This window comes from Anser anser, assembly GCF_964211835.1.
Source record: "Anser anser genome assembly, chromosome: 15".
Lineage (NCBI taxonomy): Eukaryota > Metazoa > Chordata > Aves > Anseriformes > Anatidae > Anser > Anser anser.
This window is the reverse complement of record NC_139736.1, coordinates 5406671-5427333: the sequence shown is the minus strand read 5'-3', so window position 1 is coordinate 5427333 and position 20663 is coordinate 5406671. Positions and strand designations below refer to the sequence as shown.

Below are 20663 nucleotides of genomic sequence, written 5' to 3'. Positions count from 1 at the left end.
ATGGCTTGGACCACCTCTTTCCCATCTGAGTGTTTCCAAAGAATATACCGAAGGCTGTGTTATTATCTTTCCTCGTCATTCCCTTGGCTTACCAGGGCATACTCAGTACTTCTAAACAGAAGGAAGTGAAGAGGAGGACACCGCATTGCTTTGTCACTTCACAGGGCTAGGCACTGAAACTGAGAAGCTGTGCAAACCTCCCAGAGGACCGAGGACTGACTGCCAACCCCTCCTAGCACTTGGTTTGGCCACGCAGGGTAAGCAGCACTGACCACGATGGGCCAGCAGAAACACCATCCTTGGCACGGCCCAGCTGGAGTGAGACTGCCTCAAAAGTAATCGCAGTAGAGCAAGAATGGATTTATTTCCTGCTTTACTCCAGAGAGAGAGAGGCCAGATTGACCCAGTGGCCTCTATCCTACCCCCAAAGCATGAATTTCTTCCTTTCACAGTGAGAAGATAGAAGCAAAGACTCAAAAAAGTCCCTTGAACCAAGGAAGTGATCAGTGCTTTCTACCTCATCACCCTCAGGAACAAAAAGTGACATTTTAATTAGCTTCTGCTACCTCTGACAGACATCCTGGGTCGTGCAGAGAAGCTACCTTTTACTTTCTACTCTCATAAAACTTGGGAGTGTGAAAAAAAAAAAGAAAAAAAGAAGCAACCCAGTCCCCTTTTCCTTTTCCCCCAGCAATTCAATTATTTGCCAGATAGCACTAAGAATCCATTAGAGAAGAATGTATTCTGCATTTGCTGTGGAAATCTTCTGGTGATCTTATCTGCCTCTCAGTTCAAACTCAAAGCTCAATTGTTTTTTTCTGCCAGTACAAGCAGACTTCAAGCAGCTCTGAAATCCTTTCAGATGGGGAGAGTCACCTCCTCGTATAGAATTTACAAGAGTGAGAGAGATTTATGGATAAACTGAAACAATACGAGGAAAGGCCATGGGGGCAACCTACTGGATTCTGGAGGGCTTTGAGTTAACTGCTCCAAGCAGTGAATTCAACATTATCTTGATCTGACTGCCTCAAGAAATAAATACTTCAGAAGGAACCTAGCCCAGTAGCAAGTTTTCAAGCTATCATTGCGTACATCGGCAGAAGGGCATCGTCTCCAACCTTCACACAAATCAAAAGGGCTCAGTCTCTTTTTGATCCCATGGAAGCATGCAACATCAGTAAAGAGCATTAAGTTGAACAGAACAGCCAAGGAGCTGAGACGGCAGAGGATGAAAGGGAAAGGCTCAGGAGGAATATGCTGGTGAATCGACCAGTAGGTCCGTTTTGTAGGACATCTGGTATTTTCGCCTAGGATGCTTGAGAGAATGGACCACACAAAAATGTCCAGGTGCAGACACAGGTCTGTCTTCTGAATGGCTAGTGCCTACAGCAGCATCTTACTCAGAGGATATCAGAGACCCTGGGAAAGCAGAAAAGCCAAAAGGCTTTGTACTTTCAGTCCCCAAATTATTTGGCCCTAGACGTTAGTTTCCACCAGGGAAACTGTTTTGTACGTTACACAGAGCATCCCACTCCAAACTGATTCTGTTGAAAGTATCTGGGTAAAGTTTCCTATTTTGCACACACCCCTCTCAAAGCATGGGTACACACAGGTGCAACTACGTGCATCCTAATACTTGTGTGCAAATACATGTCCGTACATATAATTAAATCCATGCGCTGTATTTCAGTGTCCACACTGCTTCACCACAGTAATATCAATCTTAACTCGTGCATATCCAATAATTCTTCTTGCACACTGAACATACAACCCATAAGCAATCCCTGACTCCTAAGGAAACAACCTTGAGGACAGCAACCCAGGCTCTAGAGGGAAGGCAGTTCTACAGCTGAGCTCCCCTACAGAGACTGCCTTGCCAACAGCTTTTCACATCCCCTTACTCATAAAAATGAGAAAATTTCTGTAATTACTACTGATTGCAACCGTGGTAGTATTGCACAGAAAGAATGTATCCACTGGAAAAAGACCAAAAGCACACGAGAGGATCTCTGTGGAGATCATGCTTGCTGAGCAGCCTTTATGTCAGTGGGTTTTCAAGTTTTTCATCCTACCAGAGCCGGAATCACAATGACCCCTTTTTTCTAAAGCGCCGTCTTTATTCTGAAAGGTCACAATCTGAACCAAACATCTGATGTTGTGTCCGACGTGCACAATGTATTTCAGGGAGTTTTTATTTCATTTTAAACGCCCTGCCAAAAATGCAAAGAACAGGCACAGCTTCTGTATTATTTAAGGTACGTAAGGCCTAAATGTTGAGCAGGGGAAGCAGCGGTGTCCCTGATGTGCTAAACCCCATGCCTGGGGAAACGCAGAGATGGGACAGATCACCTGGGAACCCTCCCACCCGTGTTTAACACGACCGGGCTTTACAGACAGCACCACTCCTATGCGCACACAGCAGCAGCATCTCACTACTGATTGTTTTTAAAAAAGACACCCTTTCCACAGCGTTTCACTTACCCTGCCATCCTGGCTGTCTATCCTGTTTTGAAGAGAACAGCTCTTCTACTGAAATTAAGCATCTTTTTCCATTCTACTCTTACCTGTCTTTCATATCTGGGTAGAAAAGCTGTCTAAAATACTTTTTTTTTTCTGGTTTATATGGATCTATGTCTTTTTAGAGCCTTTAAAGAAAAAGGAAATCGAGGCAAATTTCAAAACAGACTGGAAAGGGACCATACTGTGGTCTGACCGCCTTCAGGGTGCACTATCAGAGATGCTCATGCATCGGGGTGTTACTCCTCCCTGCGTGGCCCCTTTCAGACCACCCTGGTTCTCCCCAGACACCCTACAAACTCTGATCCCTAGCATAGCCTCGGCTACAGATTGATCTGCACAATGCCAAGCGTTTGAGTGACAAATGCACATCACGTTTCCCTTCTACTATTCGATAAAATTCTTTAGGGGAAACCCGTTTTCTTTATGCAGTTCTTTGCCTCTGGGCGTCAGATAGGTGGTAGGTCATTCTGGTCAAAGGAAAGGGTTGTGGGATGTGGAAGATAAGGTGTCGCCATCTCACACCCTTGCATCCCCCCAGCAGACACCACATTATTCCTCTGAAGCACGCTGCCCTTCCCGGCAGTGGCTCTGCTCAGATTATCTCCCCATTTTCTCAAGTTTCTTAAAACAGCATTACTGTCACTGCCCACTCTTCACTGTAGCGTGAAACAGGCAGATTTTCCTCCTCCCCACACGGAGAAAAACAAAACCAAACCAAAAACCTGAACTCCGACTTCATTTCTTTCCCATAATTTAGGTAAGACATCCTGGCCTTCTGTCTCTTAGAGACGGTGCCAAGTTTTCCGCATACCAAGCAGCAGAGGAAAAATCCTGCACTGTAACCAGGGTCTCCTTATCAGGAGAATAAAACTGTTGAAGAATATTACTGAAAACTTTGACTTTACAAAGACCAGTGGCAAAAAGCCAGACTATAACAGAAGTGGAAAGACAAGGACAGCATGAAACTGTGACCTATTATTTTGTTTTAATCAAAAGTTCGGAAGTAATTGGTTCGTCAAACAAAGGCTGAAACGATAACAAGTAATGAAAAGCTAAAAGCCAAATACGGAGAGAGCTGTAACTTAAGGACGTGGTGTTTATTCATAGAAATCCAAGGAAAAGCACAAAGCTTCAGTAAACAAACCTTTCCATGCATTATTTTCCCTATTTAGCTCAAAACGACATTTTTGTTTTGTTTCTGTGACATCACAGCAGAATTCAAAGCAGAAGAATAATGGAAAATGAAGAAAGAACAATTGAAAACTAATTTGTGCCATCAAATGACTACACAGTAAAACTAGAAAATTATAAAGGGACAGTCGCTCTTATCATTTCCTGAAACTTTGCTTTTTCCTTGCTACATGATGAATAAGATTAGAGGAGCTAAAAAGCGAAGCCTCTTTTTAAAATGGTTGTGTCTGCCTACCCAGCCTGGGTTTTCACTCACATTGTGATTCTGGGGAATCAGTGCAATGCTGTCCTTGCATGGAAGCCATCTCTACTTGCTGCTTACTAATATTTTATCAGCTATCACTGTAGGATGGAGGGGCAGTTTATAAATGAAAATGTATCTGAACAGTTACTTGTAGTTGAAATTACTCTGGCTCTTCAATACAACGGCTAACAGAGCACTGTGTCCATCACCCTGCTTTCCGTCCATGAAAGCTGTACACACGCAGAACACCCCCAGATTTATAGGTTTAGTGAACCTCCCACCACACAATAAAATCTTACACAACTTTTAAAACCTCACCATTTGTTCTGCAATAACTGCTCGGAAAGTAAGGCTTCTTTCCAAACAGCTTTCTTGTCCTGCAGCAGGACTTCAACAACTTCTTGGTGTTTGCCCCCCGCACAACACATGCACTCTAGGAGCAACCTCCTCCTCGGTGTGGCTGTATCCTCAAACACATTTTGTGCTCATCACTCATTTTTCTACTCTAGCATAGACGCCATCTCATAAAGTTTGTGCTGCATATACCTGTGGGTGCAGAGACCTTTTCCAGGGGACCATTTTCCCCTCCCCAGCTCTCTCCCCACTCACCCTGCGCTCTCCATGCTGCTGCTCAGGTAGCAAGGCTTAGCGCAGTGACCTTTTCCTGTTTCAGAGCTGTTCAGGAAATCCAGTGCTCACCCATCCTCTCTTCTGCTCATCTAATGAGCTGTGTGATGCCACACAACTGCTGATATTTGCAGGGATAGCAAAAGGAGTACATTAATGAATTTATTATGGATTTTTGTGTTATATGTATTATGCAAATGTTAATCAGTTTCTGCAGAACTTCGAGAAAGGTGCTGCATGAAATAAACAATACATTGTTAGCTCTGGCAGTAAAATTTAGAGCTTCAGTTGTTTAATATTCAATGTATGAATTCCTTAAAAAATTTTTTTAAAGGGCACATTGGTAAAACTTCCCTGCACAAATGTGAATCTATGCAATCACGGTCCCTGATGTTAACAAACATTAGCAAGTCTGTACCATGCATGTCCTTGTTTTATTAGACATCCACTTGCACGTCACATTTATCAGGGCCACAGAGGCCAAGAAACAGCTTCTCTTTGAACCGCCACAACTTGCTGACATGTTTATGCTTCTCTTCTCCAACCCCAAGGAACATTTCTAATTCCTGTTAATTCTAATAACTGCAATGTTTTCAGAATTTACATGTACAAATATTTGCATAGCCTCAGCTAATTCAGTGCCATGCACTCCTCAAGGCTGAAGTATGTATTATATATATATAAAGATATAACTAGTGTTGTACTCCTTCTGTTTTATACTAGTTCTAGGACTTTCTCCTGTACCTAATCCACACGCACAAGATTCAAGATATTTTCTCCCAAATCACAGAGTTCTTCTAGCACAAATCACAGGCTTGCTACAGGGGTAGATCTTTTCCTGTGATTCATTTGGGTAGCACTTTAGCATCTACACTTAGCAGTCTACCACACTAGAGACACCTACACAGCAAAGCAGCTTGACTGTAGCTTAACCTAAGTAGTGCAAGCAACAGAGTGAAGGTAAACCAACACAGGTTTTTGCTCATACTAACCACTAGAGTACCTGCTCAGTGACTCTGCAGCGCTGCTCTAGCCACTGGCATGTTACTGCCTCTGCCCCGTTATCACTGCTCTTGCTACTCATGGTACGAGATTGACCCAGTCCATGCTATGGTCACAGCCATCTGGGTGCATGCATGCTCTCAAATGCCTTGAATGTTCCATGCAAGCATCCCATACCTGCTAGTTGTCAAAGCCAGATACCCGTAACATCCTGGTTATAAGCTTACAGTGAGAAGCAGAGGTGTTTAGGTCACAGGGAGTCTCCTGAAAGCATAAAGGTAGCCGCAAATACCTGAAAGTACATTTGCTATGAGGCTAAGCATTAGGAATGCAAATCTGTGAATAAAATGCCTGTGCTACACTTGCGCTATCGGGTCCATAACTAGCACCAAAAGGTACAAATTTAACTGAGGCAACAGATGTTTACCACGTGGGTTTTTTGTTGGTCTTTTGAGCAAAACTGTGGAATGACCCCCAGAGCAGTCTCCCTTTGATGGTGCTCACTTGGGCAGATAGTGCAGTCTGTTAAATTCAGAAGATAATCTCTGCCTGTAAAAGAGGAGTTTATTTTTGAAAAAATCCAGCAGGAGCCTGTGGAAAGGACCACAGATTGCTCTGCACCCCAGCCACTTCCAGATGCTCCCATGAAACCCAACATACTGGCGGGGTGGGGCAGTACGTTTGTACCATGACCTTCTTTTGCAGACCGGAACCTGCACTCTTCTGCTTAGCTGATCTTGTTTTTACTGTGTTTCCCGCTGTATATTCTCAGGTATTCTATCCTGTAATTAAATCCCTCTGGAAGCACACACAAATCTGTTCCTATGCCTTACCAAAAGCTACACCTGACTGAAGAGATACAAAAGTGGTTTGCCCAAATCCATTTAAGGAAATTCTTTTTTTCTTTACTTTTCTTTCTTTCTTCTTCTTCCTTCTTTTTTTTTTTTTAAAAAGGACTGAGCTTGACCATCTGAGGTTTTTAGTGAGAGCAAGCTGTGCCTCAGAGGCTAACCCAGAAAGGGAAAGCATCAAGATGATCCATGAAGAAGCTCCATGAGCATTTGAGAGGTAAATTAGGAAACCTTGAAAGGTTGACAATGTCCCTTTAAGTTTTATAACAGTGTAAATGATTCATTCATCATTCTTCACTGGTCACATAATGAACAGTTAGACTATTAAATGACCTCAACTTTGCCTTGGGCTCTTAACTCCAAGCCAGTTACCGCCTGGCCGCCGAAGTCCTAAGTATAAAATGAGTCATTAATGCTTAAAGATGGGAAACACTCCCTTGTCCACCACAGGGAATAACACAGAACAAACTGCTTGGAGCACAGCTCCCAGCACCCTTTTGCTGCTCCCTCAAAATAGAAGCACGAGGTTACTCTGGATGTCCCAGCATATCATCGTCCATGGGCGTTTGACTCCTGGAAAAAAATGAAATAAAGCAGGTGGCAGCCGCCCGCTGTCCTTGCCGAGCCTCTTGCATGGGTGGGACCAACACAATGGGTCCAATTAAAATAACCTACAGCAGACAAATAGGACAGAGCCTGCAGACACCCACTCTATTTGTAACTAACTTCGGCAATTATATCAGATATTCCTACCCAAAAAAAAAAAATACTGCCTGCAAAACTCACCTTTTTCTTATCTTTAAATTATTACAGCTACGACACAACTAGCAGTGAAGTCGACAAGTGGTTTATGCTTTAATTTGTGTAAAAATAATCAATTTAAAACCTGGAAGAAACTAAGATTGAATTTAACCAGATTAATATCTTAAATTGTAAAATGGTCGATAACAATAGTAAAGTTTGACATTTAGAAAGGAACTACTGCACATGGATTAATGAACACCTCTGAATAAAGTCATATCAGCATGGAAGAAATACTCCCACAGTACCTCTTGTGGAATAAGTTTTTCTCAGGCAGTTCCTTTTTGGACACTGGAGTTCAGTCCCTTGGTTGTAGTTCCAACAACTAAATTTAGCCTAAATACCAGCTTCTGGCTGGGGAATGTTTTCTGATGGGTGTCCCCCATACCACGTAGACCTGAAGTAGACCAAACCTTAGAGCTCTCATTTTCACAAGCAGTTTTAGCTGAAACGTACTTGGGAGAACTCGAGGTCACAGAGTGGAGCACCCTCATCCATCCTGACACCACATCCAAAACCGAACTTTGTGCAGAAACACCCAGCTGGACGGGCGAGCTCAGCCACCGGAGCCAGCACAGCACTCAGGCTAACTTACAGTGCTGTAGTGCTCAGGGTAGAAAAAACAGCCTAAAATTACACTGCTGCGTGTCATTCAAACACACTCCTATTTCATTCTGCTTCTATATTAAAAACCACTGTGTAAAAACCATGTTCCCCTCCTGCTGTGTAAGGTGGTTTTCAGACAGGAACCCCTACTTGCAGCTAACCAGTCAACTCCTTTCAAGCCCTGAGGTAACGGACAAAACCAATTATTTCAATACGTATGAATAACATCGCATTTTTATGGCTGTTGCTGTTACATTAGTGACCGGCAGAAAGGCTAAAGACAACTAATTATTACTACGTTTATGGGCATCACACTCACAAGTTGATCAGCTCAGAGCCCATGCCAAGCCCTGAGCCTTTCACACAGCCCAACCAAGGGTCTCAGCAAGTCTTCAGGGTCCTCTTTTCAAGCTTCCTGGGACCCTGCTCAGATTGCTTTCACTGCCAGCATCCACAGGTGATTCCTTTTACTCCAAAATTAGCAAGAAAATAATGGCTCAATCTATTTGGCCTCCTAAATATACATGTATACGCACAAAAGGATAAGGATGCTAGCTTGGTTATGGGACTAGTGACGATTTCCAAGCCCAAACATATCTCAGTGTAAAAAAAGCATCTCCCTGACTTTTATCTATAGAGATCCACTTATCAAACTCAAACTGGAATTTCATTTTTCTCACCAACCAGCTGTGAACTAATTACGAGGACTTCTAACTAGTCCTGCTCCCTTGCCAAGCATATGGTTCCAATTAAGTGAAACTGCAGCTGATTTTAATCAATCTTCCTTGAAGCAGCCGAAGTTGAAGAATCTCTTCTCCTTCAGCTCAAAGAGTAGAGAGCAGGAAAAGCAGGAGAGTAGTATTTGCATAAGGAACACTTCACATCCGCTTGGTTGCCTGTAAACACGAGGCTCCTAGCAGTAAGAAATGCTAATTGAACACTCTTCACAAGTCTTTCCTTCCACTTTATCCAAAAAGCACTGATTTGATCAGTCTCTTTCGCTCCTGGCCAAGCTGCACCACCAACTCGGGAAGATGGCCCAAATCATTTCAGACAACTAGCAAACCAAACTTTTCACAGAAATCTCAGCAAGCCTGCCCACCGTAGACCAAGCAGTAACAGCACGTTTTCTTTCCCAGATTAAAGACTCAGTCTTTTTTACTTCATCAAAAGAAAGACAGTGGGGAGGAAGGGATAAAATTGTCTGGTTAAACCCTCGCTTTTCACATATTATTTGAATCCCTTTGCTGAGCCGCAGTTCAGATGTTATTCTTAAGATAATATCCTGGGTGATGGGGGAGGCATCTCAGCAGGGTGTCATTTCCCTACAGTCCAAACATTTCTCGTGTTTTTGTAATCTGAGGTTTTTATTAGCAGTAAAGACCTGACCAGTGAGTAATATCCATGCTAAAGTCTTTATACCAGTGAAGGAAAATCAATGCAGCCTACAGCTAGGTGTCAAGAGCCAAGGGGTTTCGGAAGAGAGGGTGTGTGGAGGTGGAAAGCGCCTTCAGCCATAATTCAAGCTGTCCCCACACAAGCAAGGAATACAAAGAGATGTCAGATGTTATATACGCTGCTGCAGATAGCTATCGGTAGCTCTGTTTCTTTATTTGCTAATACTGAGCTCGGGGAGTGTGAATCACGCTCCTATCTTACACCAAAGTGCCTACTGCTATCAGCAGCCAAAGCTGAGATGAGCAAAAGCCACGTGCCAGTACTGAGCTACAAGAGGACGTGAGAGGCGGCAAACATTTTTGAAATCTTATTCCTTTCCACACATCAGTGCAGTCAACCCTCGATGGTTTTTATCAGGAAACATTAGCTGTATGCCCTTCAGTTTCGTTCACCACACACGGCTTTGTGAATTCAGATTTCAGTCCAGTCCTGTGTCAAGCAGGCGAAGCCCTAATTCTAAATCCTGCCTCTTCCAAATTCCCAACTTCAGTACAGCCTCCCCATGCATCTTTCATTCAGTAGACACAGTTCCAGAAAGTTAGCTTTTATTTTAAAAAAGGAACTGCAGATAAAGACTTGTCAGAAATTGGCCTCTTCCTACCTTGTTTAACATCACCCTCTACTTTCTCTTACACTTTGATTTGATTTGATGCCATGCTTTCCCATGTTTGTAATTTCAATCATCTTTCTATTCATACACAGAAATCACAAGAAAATTTTACTGAAGTTTGTCTTGCCTTTTTTTTCCCCTTTGTGATAAAGGGAAGTTAATTTAACCCATCATTTCCCAGTGATTTCTTTCAAAGAGAGGAATAAATAACATCAAACTAGCAACACTTTAGTGACCTTATCTCAGCGTATAATAATATCCTTAGTGTATTTTCTCAGCATTGATAAAAGAGGTGAATTACTAAGCTTATCCTTAACTTAGTGGGTTCCCACTCTAAGGAACTGTTTTCCAGCGTGTATAAAAAAAAGTCACTCCAAGCTTGGCCTGTCAAGGTGTTTTATATGCTAAGCGAATAAAAACCAGGCAAGCTGATGTTTTGCCCTCTGAGGAGTTCCAAAATCTTGACCATTCAGGTGGGCACACGCTGATCAATACTGACATTTTAGCATTCAACTCACATATTCCTTATATTTATGCTCTCCTCTCTAGTCCTCCTCCTTTGGAGAAGCTGCTTTTGGCAGCCACCTCTAAGATACAAGTAGAAAACAAGCGAGGAGAAGAGCATCTTGTTCCCAGCCTATCACCACGTTACTTTTTTATACTGCAGAAGCTCAGCTGTCCAAATGGTAGCTGATGCTGATGACCACAAGGCAGAAAATTAGCAAGACTACGCTATAGCCTTTGGATCTTTCCTCTTTGAATGTGAGCCTTACAACACTTGGTGCTTTGGCATCTCGAGAGCAGCACAGAGCATGTCTCAGCATCAGGAAGAAAACAGGGAATTCCTCTGGTCAGGCCCCCCTGGCAAGCCAGCAGCGACCATAAGACAACGACTACAGATTAAATACGAATTGAGTGAGTTGTAACCTGCTCTGAAACCAAAGCTGCTGCTGTGTATTTTGGAGACCTGAGCATCCAAACACCAGCCCAAAGCTTTCATCTCCTGATGACTGAAACCCAATTAAAGGTGAGCCAGGTGACAGGTTTCACACTAAACATGGCTCAGCTGAGATGCTCAGCAGCTCTTAGCTCCTTGCTTTATCAAAGCTGTCACTTCCCCTGTCTCTAGGAATTGGTAATAAAAAAAAAAAAAAAGATCCACCTCTAATAGGTGTCAGGATAAAATCAATAGTCTGACAGAAATCTGGGTAATTTCAAAACTATGGTGGTTTTTTTTGTTTTGTTTTGTTTTTTTTACCACAAACCAATTTACACAAAAATGGGGGGAAAAAAGAGAGAAAGAAAGGAAAATTAAGAGAATGAAATGCTACAATGCAGAGCTGTTCAGCATATCAGAGAGAACAGCACGGAGAGATAACACTGTTCATAGCAGGATGGACTGTGATTAAACAAACGTGCACAGGTTCTTGTTTGCTCCAGCACCTTTCAGACAGGAAATGCTATGAAAGCTTGAAGAAACTTCCATGCTCCTCCTCTGCACAGGAAAGTTGTTACCAACATCAGAGCAGGCTGAACACAGTCCACTTGACTGCTGTGGGCTCCCTTGCCTTCCTTCAGGGAGGGAGACTTCACTGATCTTGCCAGAGTGAAAAACTGAAGACCTTTTGCCATATAGGATGGCAGCTACCTCAACAAATGGTAAAACACCTGCAGTAGCACAGCAAAACAAGCACACCCCTTCATCCTCCTGACTCCGCGCCTCCTGCCTCTGACTGTCTGTGCTCTTGTGGCACTGCCGTGTTGTCATCTTCTCAACAGCACTGATGCTTCCAGGACTGGAAAACTACTGTCTAATGAGGCCACAAACTGGTGGTTCTAGACAAGCATATTGAAAAAACTTGATGTGTGTGATTGAATCCAACACCCAAACACTTCAATAACACAAAGATAAAGGTGTATCGGTGCATTTTGCACAGGCTTCCTAAAGCACCTTGCCCAGACCGAGGGAAATGAACGTGTGTGTTGTAAGGTTCAATTTGGCAAATCTGTTAGAACTGTATGGACTGTATCAGGCTCTCCAGCCACTCTTTTTGGACGTCCAAGTTTCCTACCTGCAGAGTTAGCTTCTCCAGTTTCATTTCCAGAGATCTGTTCTCCTCTTCCAGCTTGCTGCGTTCAGCTTCTAGCTCCTCAATTTTCAGCCTAGAGAGGAAAGGAAAGATAATAAACACTCTGTCTTTGCCCAGTCTCTCTACAAATGATCAAGTAAAAACTGAAATCACGGACAGTGGCAGATGATTCCTGTATTCAATGTCACAAAGCTATGCTACTGAGGTGTATCTTTTAGCTATTTGCGTGAACTAACTTTGTATGATTAAAATATAATTTCAAAAATACATAGTTAAAATACACAACTTGAATATAAAGCAAATTTAACTTAGATACTTCCTGAGAAGAGAGACAGAGTCTAGACCATCATGTTCAATAACCACCAACAGCTAAAATCTCCGTGAAGGTGTCAAATCTCTTTTTGATCTGATTTATACTTTTGGCCTTCACAATGCTCCTTGGCAGTAAGTTCCACAATTTAATTATGTGCTGTATGAAAAATTAGTTCATTTTGTTTTATACTTCACATGTGATTATTTCACTGAGCGCCTGTTAGTTCTGCAATGAAGAACTGTGAATAATTGTACCATGCTCCCCTCTCTGTGCAACTCTAAAAGCCTCCCTGTATTATTTCCTGAAGAATTTCAATTTAGTCTTTCCTCACATCAAAGGCTTTCCATATTTCTGTTCATCTTTATTGTCCTTCAAGTTTTATATAAACTTTTTGCTATGGGAAGAGCTAGAATTACAAACAGCACTCAGATGTATTCAGTAGTATGAGGCTGTTTTGGTCTCAACTTGTTTTCTAATAATTCCTAGTGTTCCATTTGTCTTTTTAACCACTGAGCACTTCCTTGATATGTTTAGAGAAATGTTCACAATAATGTAAGATCTCTTTCTAGAGTGATAACAGCCCTTTTAGAGCCCACTATTGTACAAGTAAAAGTAAAGACGTTTTTCATACATCCGTGGATTTTATATATATTTTTTTTATCTAAAACTTCATCTCTTATTCTATCAAGTAGCATCATAAGATTCTCCTGAAATACTAACAGCCTGATAACCTGCATATTTTCATATTACCTCAAACTCTATCACTACTCACAAACTTCTTTTTGTGTTGGACAAGTTCCCAATAAAAACCATTCTAAGACCTAGTGGAAAACCCCCTATATTGTGAAAAATGAAAATTTATTCCTTGATTTTCCATCTTGTAAATTTGCATGATATAAATTAATAGAAGAAAAATGTACTAAGCTTCACAAAACAGAAAGATATAATCTCTGGCCCAGGAAATCCTGGAGAAAATACAGTAAAATCTAGGAGAGCCTTCTGACAAAGTACCCTCAGTAGCTTCGCCCAATTTGCGTGGGCATCCACTACTGGCGATCAATACAGACAGTAAACTGGGATGCCCTCTGTGATTTTATATTCTTAATAATCCAACAAAGAACATTCTTTTTTATTCCAACAGAGTAATGTCTCTTTGAGACCTTTGGCTCAAAGCTTTTTGAAAGGTCAAACATATTATATCAACCATATCAGCTTTAGCCAAATGATTGTTGAATCCTTCAGAGAACTCTATCAAACTTGTTATGCAGGAGAAATTATTATAAAAAGTTCAATATAACATTTTTGCTTGCATTTAAGTACAGAGTACAAAAACCTTAACACTGCTTGAGAACCTCACCTTTCTCATTTTAACTTCTTGCGATTAACTGCGCAACTAATACATATTAACATCGATCTTTGCATCCAGTTTTTGGAGGATTCTTTACCAGAATAGTTTTTAAAAATTAATTATCTTGCTTGATAACACACACTTTTAAATGATCTAAATTAAGTTGAAAATCCTTGCACTGTGACAATAAACAACATGCCCATCTGCCAATATCCAGGAATTATACAACAGAAGTTTCAGGTACAAGTGAGAAGTCGTCTCTCCTATTAACCAGGCAAGTGAGGGAAAAGCTACAAACTTTTCCACAGAAGCTGGCTGATCTACAACATGTTCAGCACAGAAATGTCTCCTTTACAAATATGCAGCTTGAATTACTTAAATTATTTGTAAGCCTGACCCCTGCTGGTAATGTTCAGATATTATTAAGTAACATCTTTTTTCCCTTTTGGAAGCTTCTCAGCCGAGTGGCTTTTAGCATTGTCTAGGCCATTAAAAAAGATCATCAATAATTTCCAGAAGAGACACAAAGTTTGCAGGGATGGAGGATGCTGAAGAAGCAGGAGACTGAAAAGGTCAGAAAAAATGGAAATTCAAAATGGAATTAATGCTTTTAATGGCGTGTTTCTAAATGGCTTGCAAAGCAGGCCACGAGAACAGCAACGCTTTTTTCTGAGGAAGATGAGCACAACAGCTCCTGAAAGGTCAGAGCCAGACACAGGACTCTCATCAGTCCTTTCTCCATACTTGACAAGCTGGATTTTAATTTAGAGCAAATTTCTGCCCATTTAGGCTCTCAGATAAGCTGCAATGTTGCTGTTATCGCCTACAAAACTTCTCTGGACAGATGTTTGAGCTCAGGCCTCCAATGTGCTCTCTGAAATCATTCACAGTGGTCACCAGAAAACACTTGGAGAAGAGCTGAGGGACAAGCAGGCCGTAACGAGGGGAGGCTAAAGTCATTACATTTTCATGGTACTTCCCTGCAGTTTTAAGATTTAATTTTGTTCCTGCCCTCCGTTTCTCACCCAGGCACCAGCCGTTTTGGAGTGTGGGGCACTGGCAGCCTGCAGCAGCCATCCCCAGAGCACGTACTTCATGGCCGGTGGCCTCGGGGTTGGCAGACGAGGCTGCCTCAGAGGGGAGGACCCCCACACTGCCTCCACGCCACTCGTTCAGAGAGAAAGCTTGCTGCTTCCTCTGCGCAGAGGTCCAGGAACACTGCTGTAACCTCTTTGTAGGAGGGAGCTTTTTAGGACTCACTTGTGCTTTCACTGCTTAGCCCTCTTCTAACCTATTTTTAACGCCGTTAAGTGTCCTGGATCTCCAGTGGGATAGCATTAAGAGCCATTAGGAAACAGTTTGTGCTATTCTATCTTTGCTTTACAGCCCTCGGGAACACTCCCCAGTGGCAAAGAAAGAGAAGCAAGGGAAATCCTATCTATATATAAACACAGCAAAGCATTTGCAGCTGCTGGTTAAGATACGGCAGTCAAATATTGAAAAATATTTACTTGCTTCACACTTGAGTTTTTCATTTAAGTAAATTCAGGTACAGGGCCAACTGCATACTGCTTCTGAATGATGCTCCAGCATCTATAAAGGCAGCCTTAGTCTGCATGCACCTTGCACACTCTCTGTCCAGGGACATCTGCAGCGAAATATGTGATGCTATTTTATCATCAATTTGCATGCCTCAACTTGTTACATAGGGGAGTTACTTTCTGGTAAGGAGAACAATCAACGATACGTTCACGTGAGAACAACAAAAAACAGAGTACAGCAACATCTGGGTACAGCACAGCCATCTATCAACTTAATGGCTGGCCCAGAATGAATGCGTGTACTCATTTTAAAAGCAGCCTTGTGGCATAAGGAAGGAAGAAACATCAGTTACTTTCTAAAATACTGTCACCGTTCTCAACTTTAACGATACAGGGAAAATTATTCAGATCAATTTCTGGAAAATTTACCGACTTATTCTCCATACAGGGGTTTGAAAACATGAAAATATTTAAACTGTGAAAAAGAACTCTTCGCATTTCTGGGAGACTTTTCCTGCATGAGATGCAGACAACTTAACCCAGGGGTAAAGGCTCCAAAGACAGCCATCTCTGCAGCCTTTTGCAAGATCAAGTTTAGCGCAAGAACAAAGATAAATTGTCATCTACTCAGACTTGCAGATTTTCCCACTTCCCAAAATTGAGCTTTATGTTGCCTCCACTGCACGTTTCACTGTCCCACGTTAGAAGATGGAACACACACAGAAAAAACACAAACCTGCAGCTTCAGGTCTACTGAAATGACGTTTGTGAGGATCAGGAGACATCACACCATGTCATGTTCAGTCTGTGTAAGAAGTGTTTCAGAGGTAAGCAATAGCTCCTGGACAGCAAATGCCAGGCTGCTTGCTTTTCAGAAGGAAGAAGCAGAAAATAAAAAGAAGGGGATAATCTTTATGATTTTTCATTAGCATCTAGGCACTTCCAAAAGTCCTTTTCAATCCAGGTGTTGAACAGTGCCAACCGGCCACCATCACTTCTCTAGCTTCTTTCTTTGTTTTTAATGTCTGCAGATGTGGTACCCGAATGCCTGTAGAATAGCATGGGTATCGCCAATGACGACGTGTCTCGCAGAGGCCCCATCTGGGAAGAGGACATGGCCATGTGGAAATGCTACTGCTGAACAAGAAACTACTGAATGGAGCAGAAAATGTATGTGTTGGGAAGACGCTATTAAGGGATCCAGATGGCATTGAGATGGTGTTAGGAGCAGAGCAGACAGAATTCCAGCAAGTGTGACTAATAGGCATTGGCAAGGACATGAATTTCTTTTGAATTACTGTAACTCTACCCAGTCACTAAATCCACAGAAAACATTTAGGATTTACTGGGGTTGTAGTTTGACAGCAGAGAGAAAAAGTTCAGATTTGTTCCAGCTGAAAAGGTCCTTCAGCTGTTGCCACTTAAGTCTTCAGAGAAGTTTCTTTTTTTTTTCTAATAGATTTCTTTTATTTATAGGTTCTGAAATATTAGTTTCTGCACAGCTATCACCTTCCCTCTAAAAGGTGTTAATGCTTAAATGCTCTCTGCTCCGCTATATCCCACAGTACATGAACTCGAGAGTTTGACCACTTTTTCTTTTCATAACATCTGCAGAATATAAACAAATGTGATTTCAGAGGGAGCTGCAAGAAGTGTGAGAAATGACAGCGCTAGCACCAGCTTTTATTGTCTCTTCAGAAACGATGGTGCTGGGAGAGAGTTTCACATTTAAAGTTATAAAAGGTCTGACGAAAGAGCACTTTGTTCTCAAGAGGAGGAGGAAAAACTGATGAACTCTTTCAAGTCTCTTGCTGAAAATTTACTTTCCATACTAAAGAAAAATGAGACAAAAGTATATTTTTAAAGGCTCTCATTCACTCGCAGGAGATGAATACAGATTCAAAGGATTAATATGGATTTTTTTTCACTTTATATGTCTCCTGCTTTTGTTTTCAGAAGTTAGCTCCTAACCACAGGGTGTATATGGAAATGCCTGGAGGCTCACAGTCCATTCCTGTTCAGCAGACTCCTCTTGCTGGCTTCTACTGGATTTCCTCTATTTTTCACATTCCTTCATGACAGCAGCTAACTGGAGTGCTTGGGCTCAGACCAGACGCATCGTACTTTTGCTAATGGGATTTCAAAGACCACAGATTGCCGAAATGAAAATAGCTCCATCATAATCTGTGGGATTTCTTTCCCCACTTTCCAAATTGTAAAGTTTATACTCTTCTTCCCCCTGTTTTCTGCCAGAATTAATTGCTGGCTGCAGTCTGTAGCTGGAAGGAGGAAGGATGGAGCTCGTGTTGCTAGCTCCTCCTTAGCAGCTATGTAAAATCCAGTAAACACTTGAGGCCTGTGATGACACAGCAGGAGGGCAAGCGCAGCAGATCCAATCCTCTGCATACTGATCGCTCTTCTCTTCCAAAACTCCTCCTGTTCTTTTCTCACAGCTACCCAGTCCTGCTGCATGGAGAGGTGCATCCAGCCGTGACACGTGGAGGGTTCTGCCATGGACCACAGAGAATTATTCCTGAACACCAAACACAGGGGGAGAGTTATCCCCCTGAGTTATCACGTGTTGATTTGACTAGGAGCCTCTTCTGCGAAGAGTGAGCTTGGCCCAGGTTCACACGTCCAGTGCACAGAAAATGCCAGAAAGCACAAAATAAGGCTGAACCATACCCTTTGACTGCTGAAGTCTAGAACCATAAAAAAACGCTTTATTCAGACTTGATTCTGACTGCAGAGAAGCATGCGTGCTACTGGATGGAGTGTTTGAGAGTTTGAAAAGAGACCTGAAGCAGCAAGAGTAGCCAACACACGGAAAAATGAGCAAGCGCTGGCTTACTAGCCTCTGAGCACAGACAGCTCCAGCTAAAAGAGAACACTTTCTCAGTCATTTACTGCTAGAAACCAAGAGCTGAGCACTGACAAGGGTGATTAAAAACAAACAAATGCACGCTTTTTAGAGCAGCTTTGTAGCTAAATGACTAGCATCAAGGCTTGGGACAAGTATTTAAATCAGCCAGTCTACCGTAACAACTAAAAGTGGTTCAGTAAAAAGCAACAGAAAAAAAACAGCCCGGAATTAGATCCGGGGACTGTGGTTTCTGTGCACCCACGGCCCCTGAGGCATGCGGTACTGAAATGGGAAAGGAAAGACAAAATATCACTGTGAAACGATTCCAGAAGCTCAGCCTCTTTGATTAAATAGCCTTCAGTGTGCGGCTCAGGACTGGAGTGCAGCTCCACACCATTAACGGCTTTACGAGGAACAGGCCTGCGTTTCTGTCATACTTTGTGTGGAGGCTTTGACACAATTTCGTGAAAGGAGGAGAGAGATGAGATTAGTATCAAAGAAATTCTTTTAAAACCAAAAGGACAGAGAGAAACATTATCTAGAGGGCTTTAGGGCTACCATAAGCAGAACCTAACACCACAAGTCTGTAACAAGCAGGTACTTGTCAGTTCCTCTTGCCCTTGCCTGGGAAATAGATTTTAACTCAGGACAAAGCCAGACATCTCTACCCTCACTGCCAAGAGCCTCCTGCAATATGCAGTGGTCCCAGACTTTGTGGCAACCTGGCTGTTTCCCCCTGCACGCTCTGTCCCTGCAGCTACTCAGTAATAGATGGCAAATGCTGTTCAGTGAAGATAAACGCTGAATGATGTGTCTCGGAGGTGAAAATAGACACCGAACGTCTCCCTGCATGAAAGGGTGCTGCAGCCCACACCAGCCCGGGGAGGGACAGACCAAGGAGCTGCTGCAGAAATATTCTGAAAACCTTCAGCTCCCAGAAGACAGCAAACAGGATGCTGGCTTTACTGATAGAGAGGCATAATATTAATCAGGAGTGACGGGTTTAGTGGTGCTGAGGAGGTGCTGAATACTCCTGCAGCAGCATAAACAGCAGGTTTCAGAGGGTCTGCTGCGCCTCAGCAAAGGAAAAGCCTGAATGAGCTCAGGTCAAACATCCACAACAAGCAAAAGCAGATGGAGCCAGGTTTAACGTCCCCAAAAAAAAGGGAAGCCATAGCATATTATCCTCTACCAGAACTCAAACACACGATAGAATAAAAAAAGGGAGATGTATGCCTTGGGTCTTCAGAACTATTACACCACCCTGAGGGAACTATACTCCAGGAGTGAGTCCCTATGATTAGGTTTATAGCCCTAAAACTTATTGGAATAGCTTAGCTGAACATGTGTTATTTTCAAACACCTTCCCTCTGCTATGGAACTGGGCTTTCAAAGACGTAAAACAAGCTCCAGAGGCAAGGCACAAGAGCAAAGTCATAACACACGGGCCAGTAATTTCTGCTTTCTGCAAGATTCCACTTGCTGCAAAAATCTCGCTTTCAGTCCTAAGAGGCAGTAACACTTTATAGTGATGGAGCTGAAAATATAAAAGAATTAAGAAGAGAAACTCCAGCCAAAGTCTTACATCAGCCGAGAATAAAAAACTCAGCCTGTCAAGATCTGATTTGCTCAGCTTAAATAAAAGGAACTTTATTAAACATTCAGAAACAGATGAACTTTTCCATGCTCAGTATTTATTGTGTCACCTGCTTTGGAATGGAAGCTGTAAATGCTTTAATAAATACATGGAAAGGTTGTCTAGCTTCACCGTAGCTTTTGTAAATGCTCACGTATCCTCTGCTGGAACGCCGTTTTGTAACTTCTCTTTCACTGAATCACAACAGGTATCCCTCTGCCATCTGCAGCAATGCACTAGGGGAAACGTCCCTCTTTTTATCTCCAGTGCTACATGCACATCAGTATTACAAAAGCTCGATTCTAAACCTCTTCACACACACGCCAACAGATCCTATATTTACAGTCCAGATTCAGTCAAAATAAACAAACAGCAATGCTGTTTCCACAGGGAAGGAACTCAATAGGGGGAATAGTGATGCAGGAACCAGTCTCATGAATTACTTGAGTGCAAGAGACCCCAAATAGATTAAAAGAAAAGAGTCCGCACCCTCCTAAAAGGTAAAAAAGCCTATAAAGTATCTAAATGCAGAAAAGATCAGGGGCTGAGGCTTTCTGTTAATGCTTCACGGATTTCTTACATCCATAAAAGCTATTCAGAAAGTAAAAGGCGTGCTTAGGAAAAGAAATACTACTACAGAAATACAAGGAAAACATGTTCTGATCAATGTTACCTTGCTGGTCCCTGAATAGCAGGCAGCCTGTGTGTACAGGCAGTCTATATGCATATACTTTTTCAGGTACTGTACCACGATGACATCCTGTATCTGGTGCTCCACCATAAGATGGCAATATCCATAGCAGACAGGGAGAACAGCTAGAACTTCTCATTAGTTCCACTGAAAACAGTAAAATCTTCCTAGCCTTGCCTACCTGAGTGAGTCAATCTCCTCCTTGGTGATGGAAGTACTTTGCTCAGCTGCGCACTCTTGAGACTTCAGGACCTTCATCTCCACCTCCAGC

General features: G+C 42.4%; 1 protein-coding gene across 5 annotated transcripts in view; it reads right to left on the bottom strand.

The window, feature by feature from the left end:
• Window positions 1-20663, bottom strand: part of MAD1L1 (mitotic arrest deficient 1 like 1) — a 353458-nt gene that overhangs the window by 141814 nt on the left and 190981 nt on the right. For all 5 annotated transcript variants that reach the window (XM_083800613.1, XM_083800616.1, XM_083800615.1 and 2 more), the window contains 2 exons: window positions 20574-20662; window positions 11983-12073 (listed from right to left, as the gene is read on the bottom strand). In XM_083800613.1, the coding sequence (XP_083656739.1) occupies window positions 11983-12073; window positions 20574-20662 (180 nt within the window). The remainder of the gene's footprint in view (window positions 1-11982; window positions 12074-20573; window position 20663) is intronic.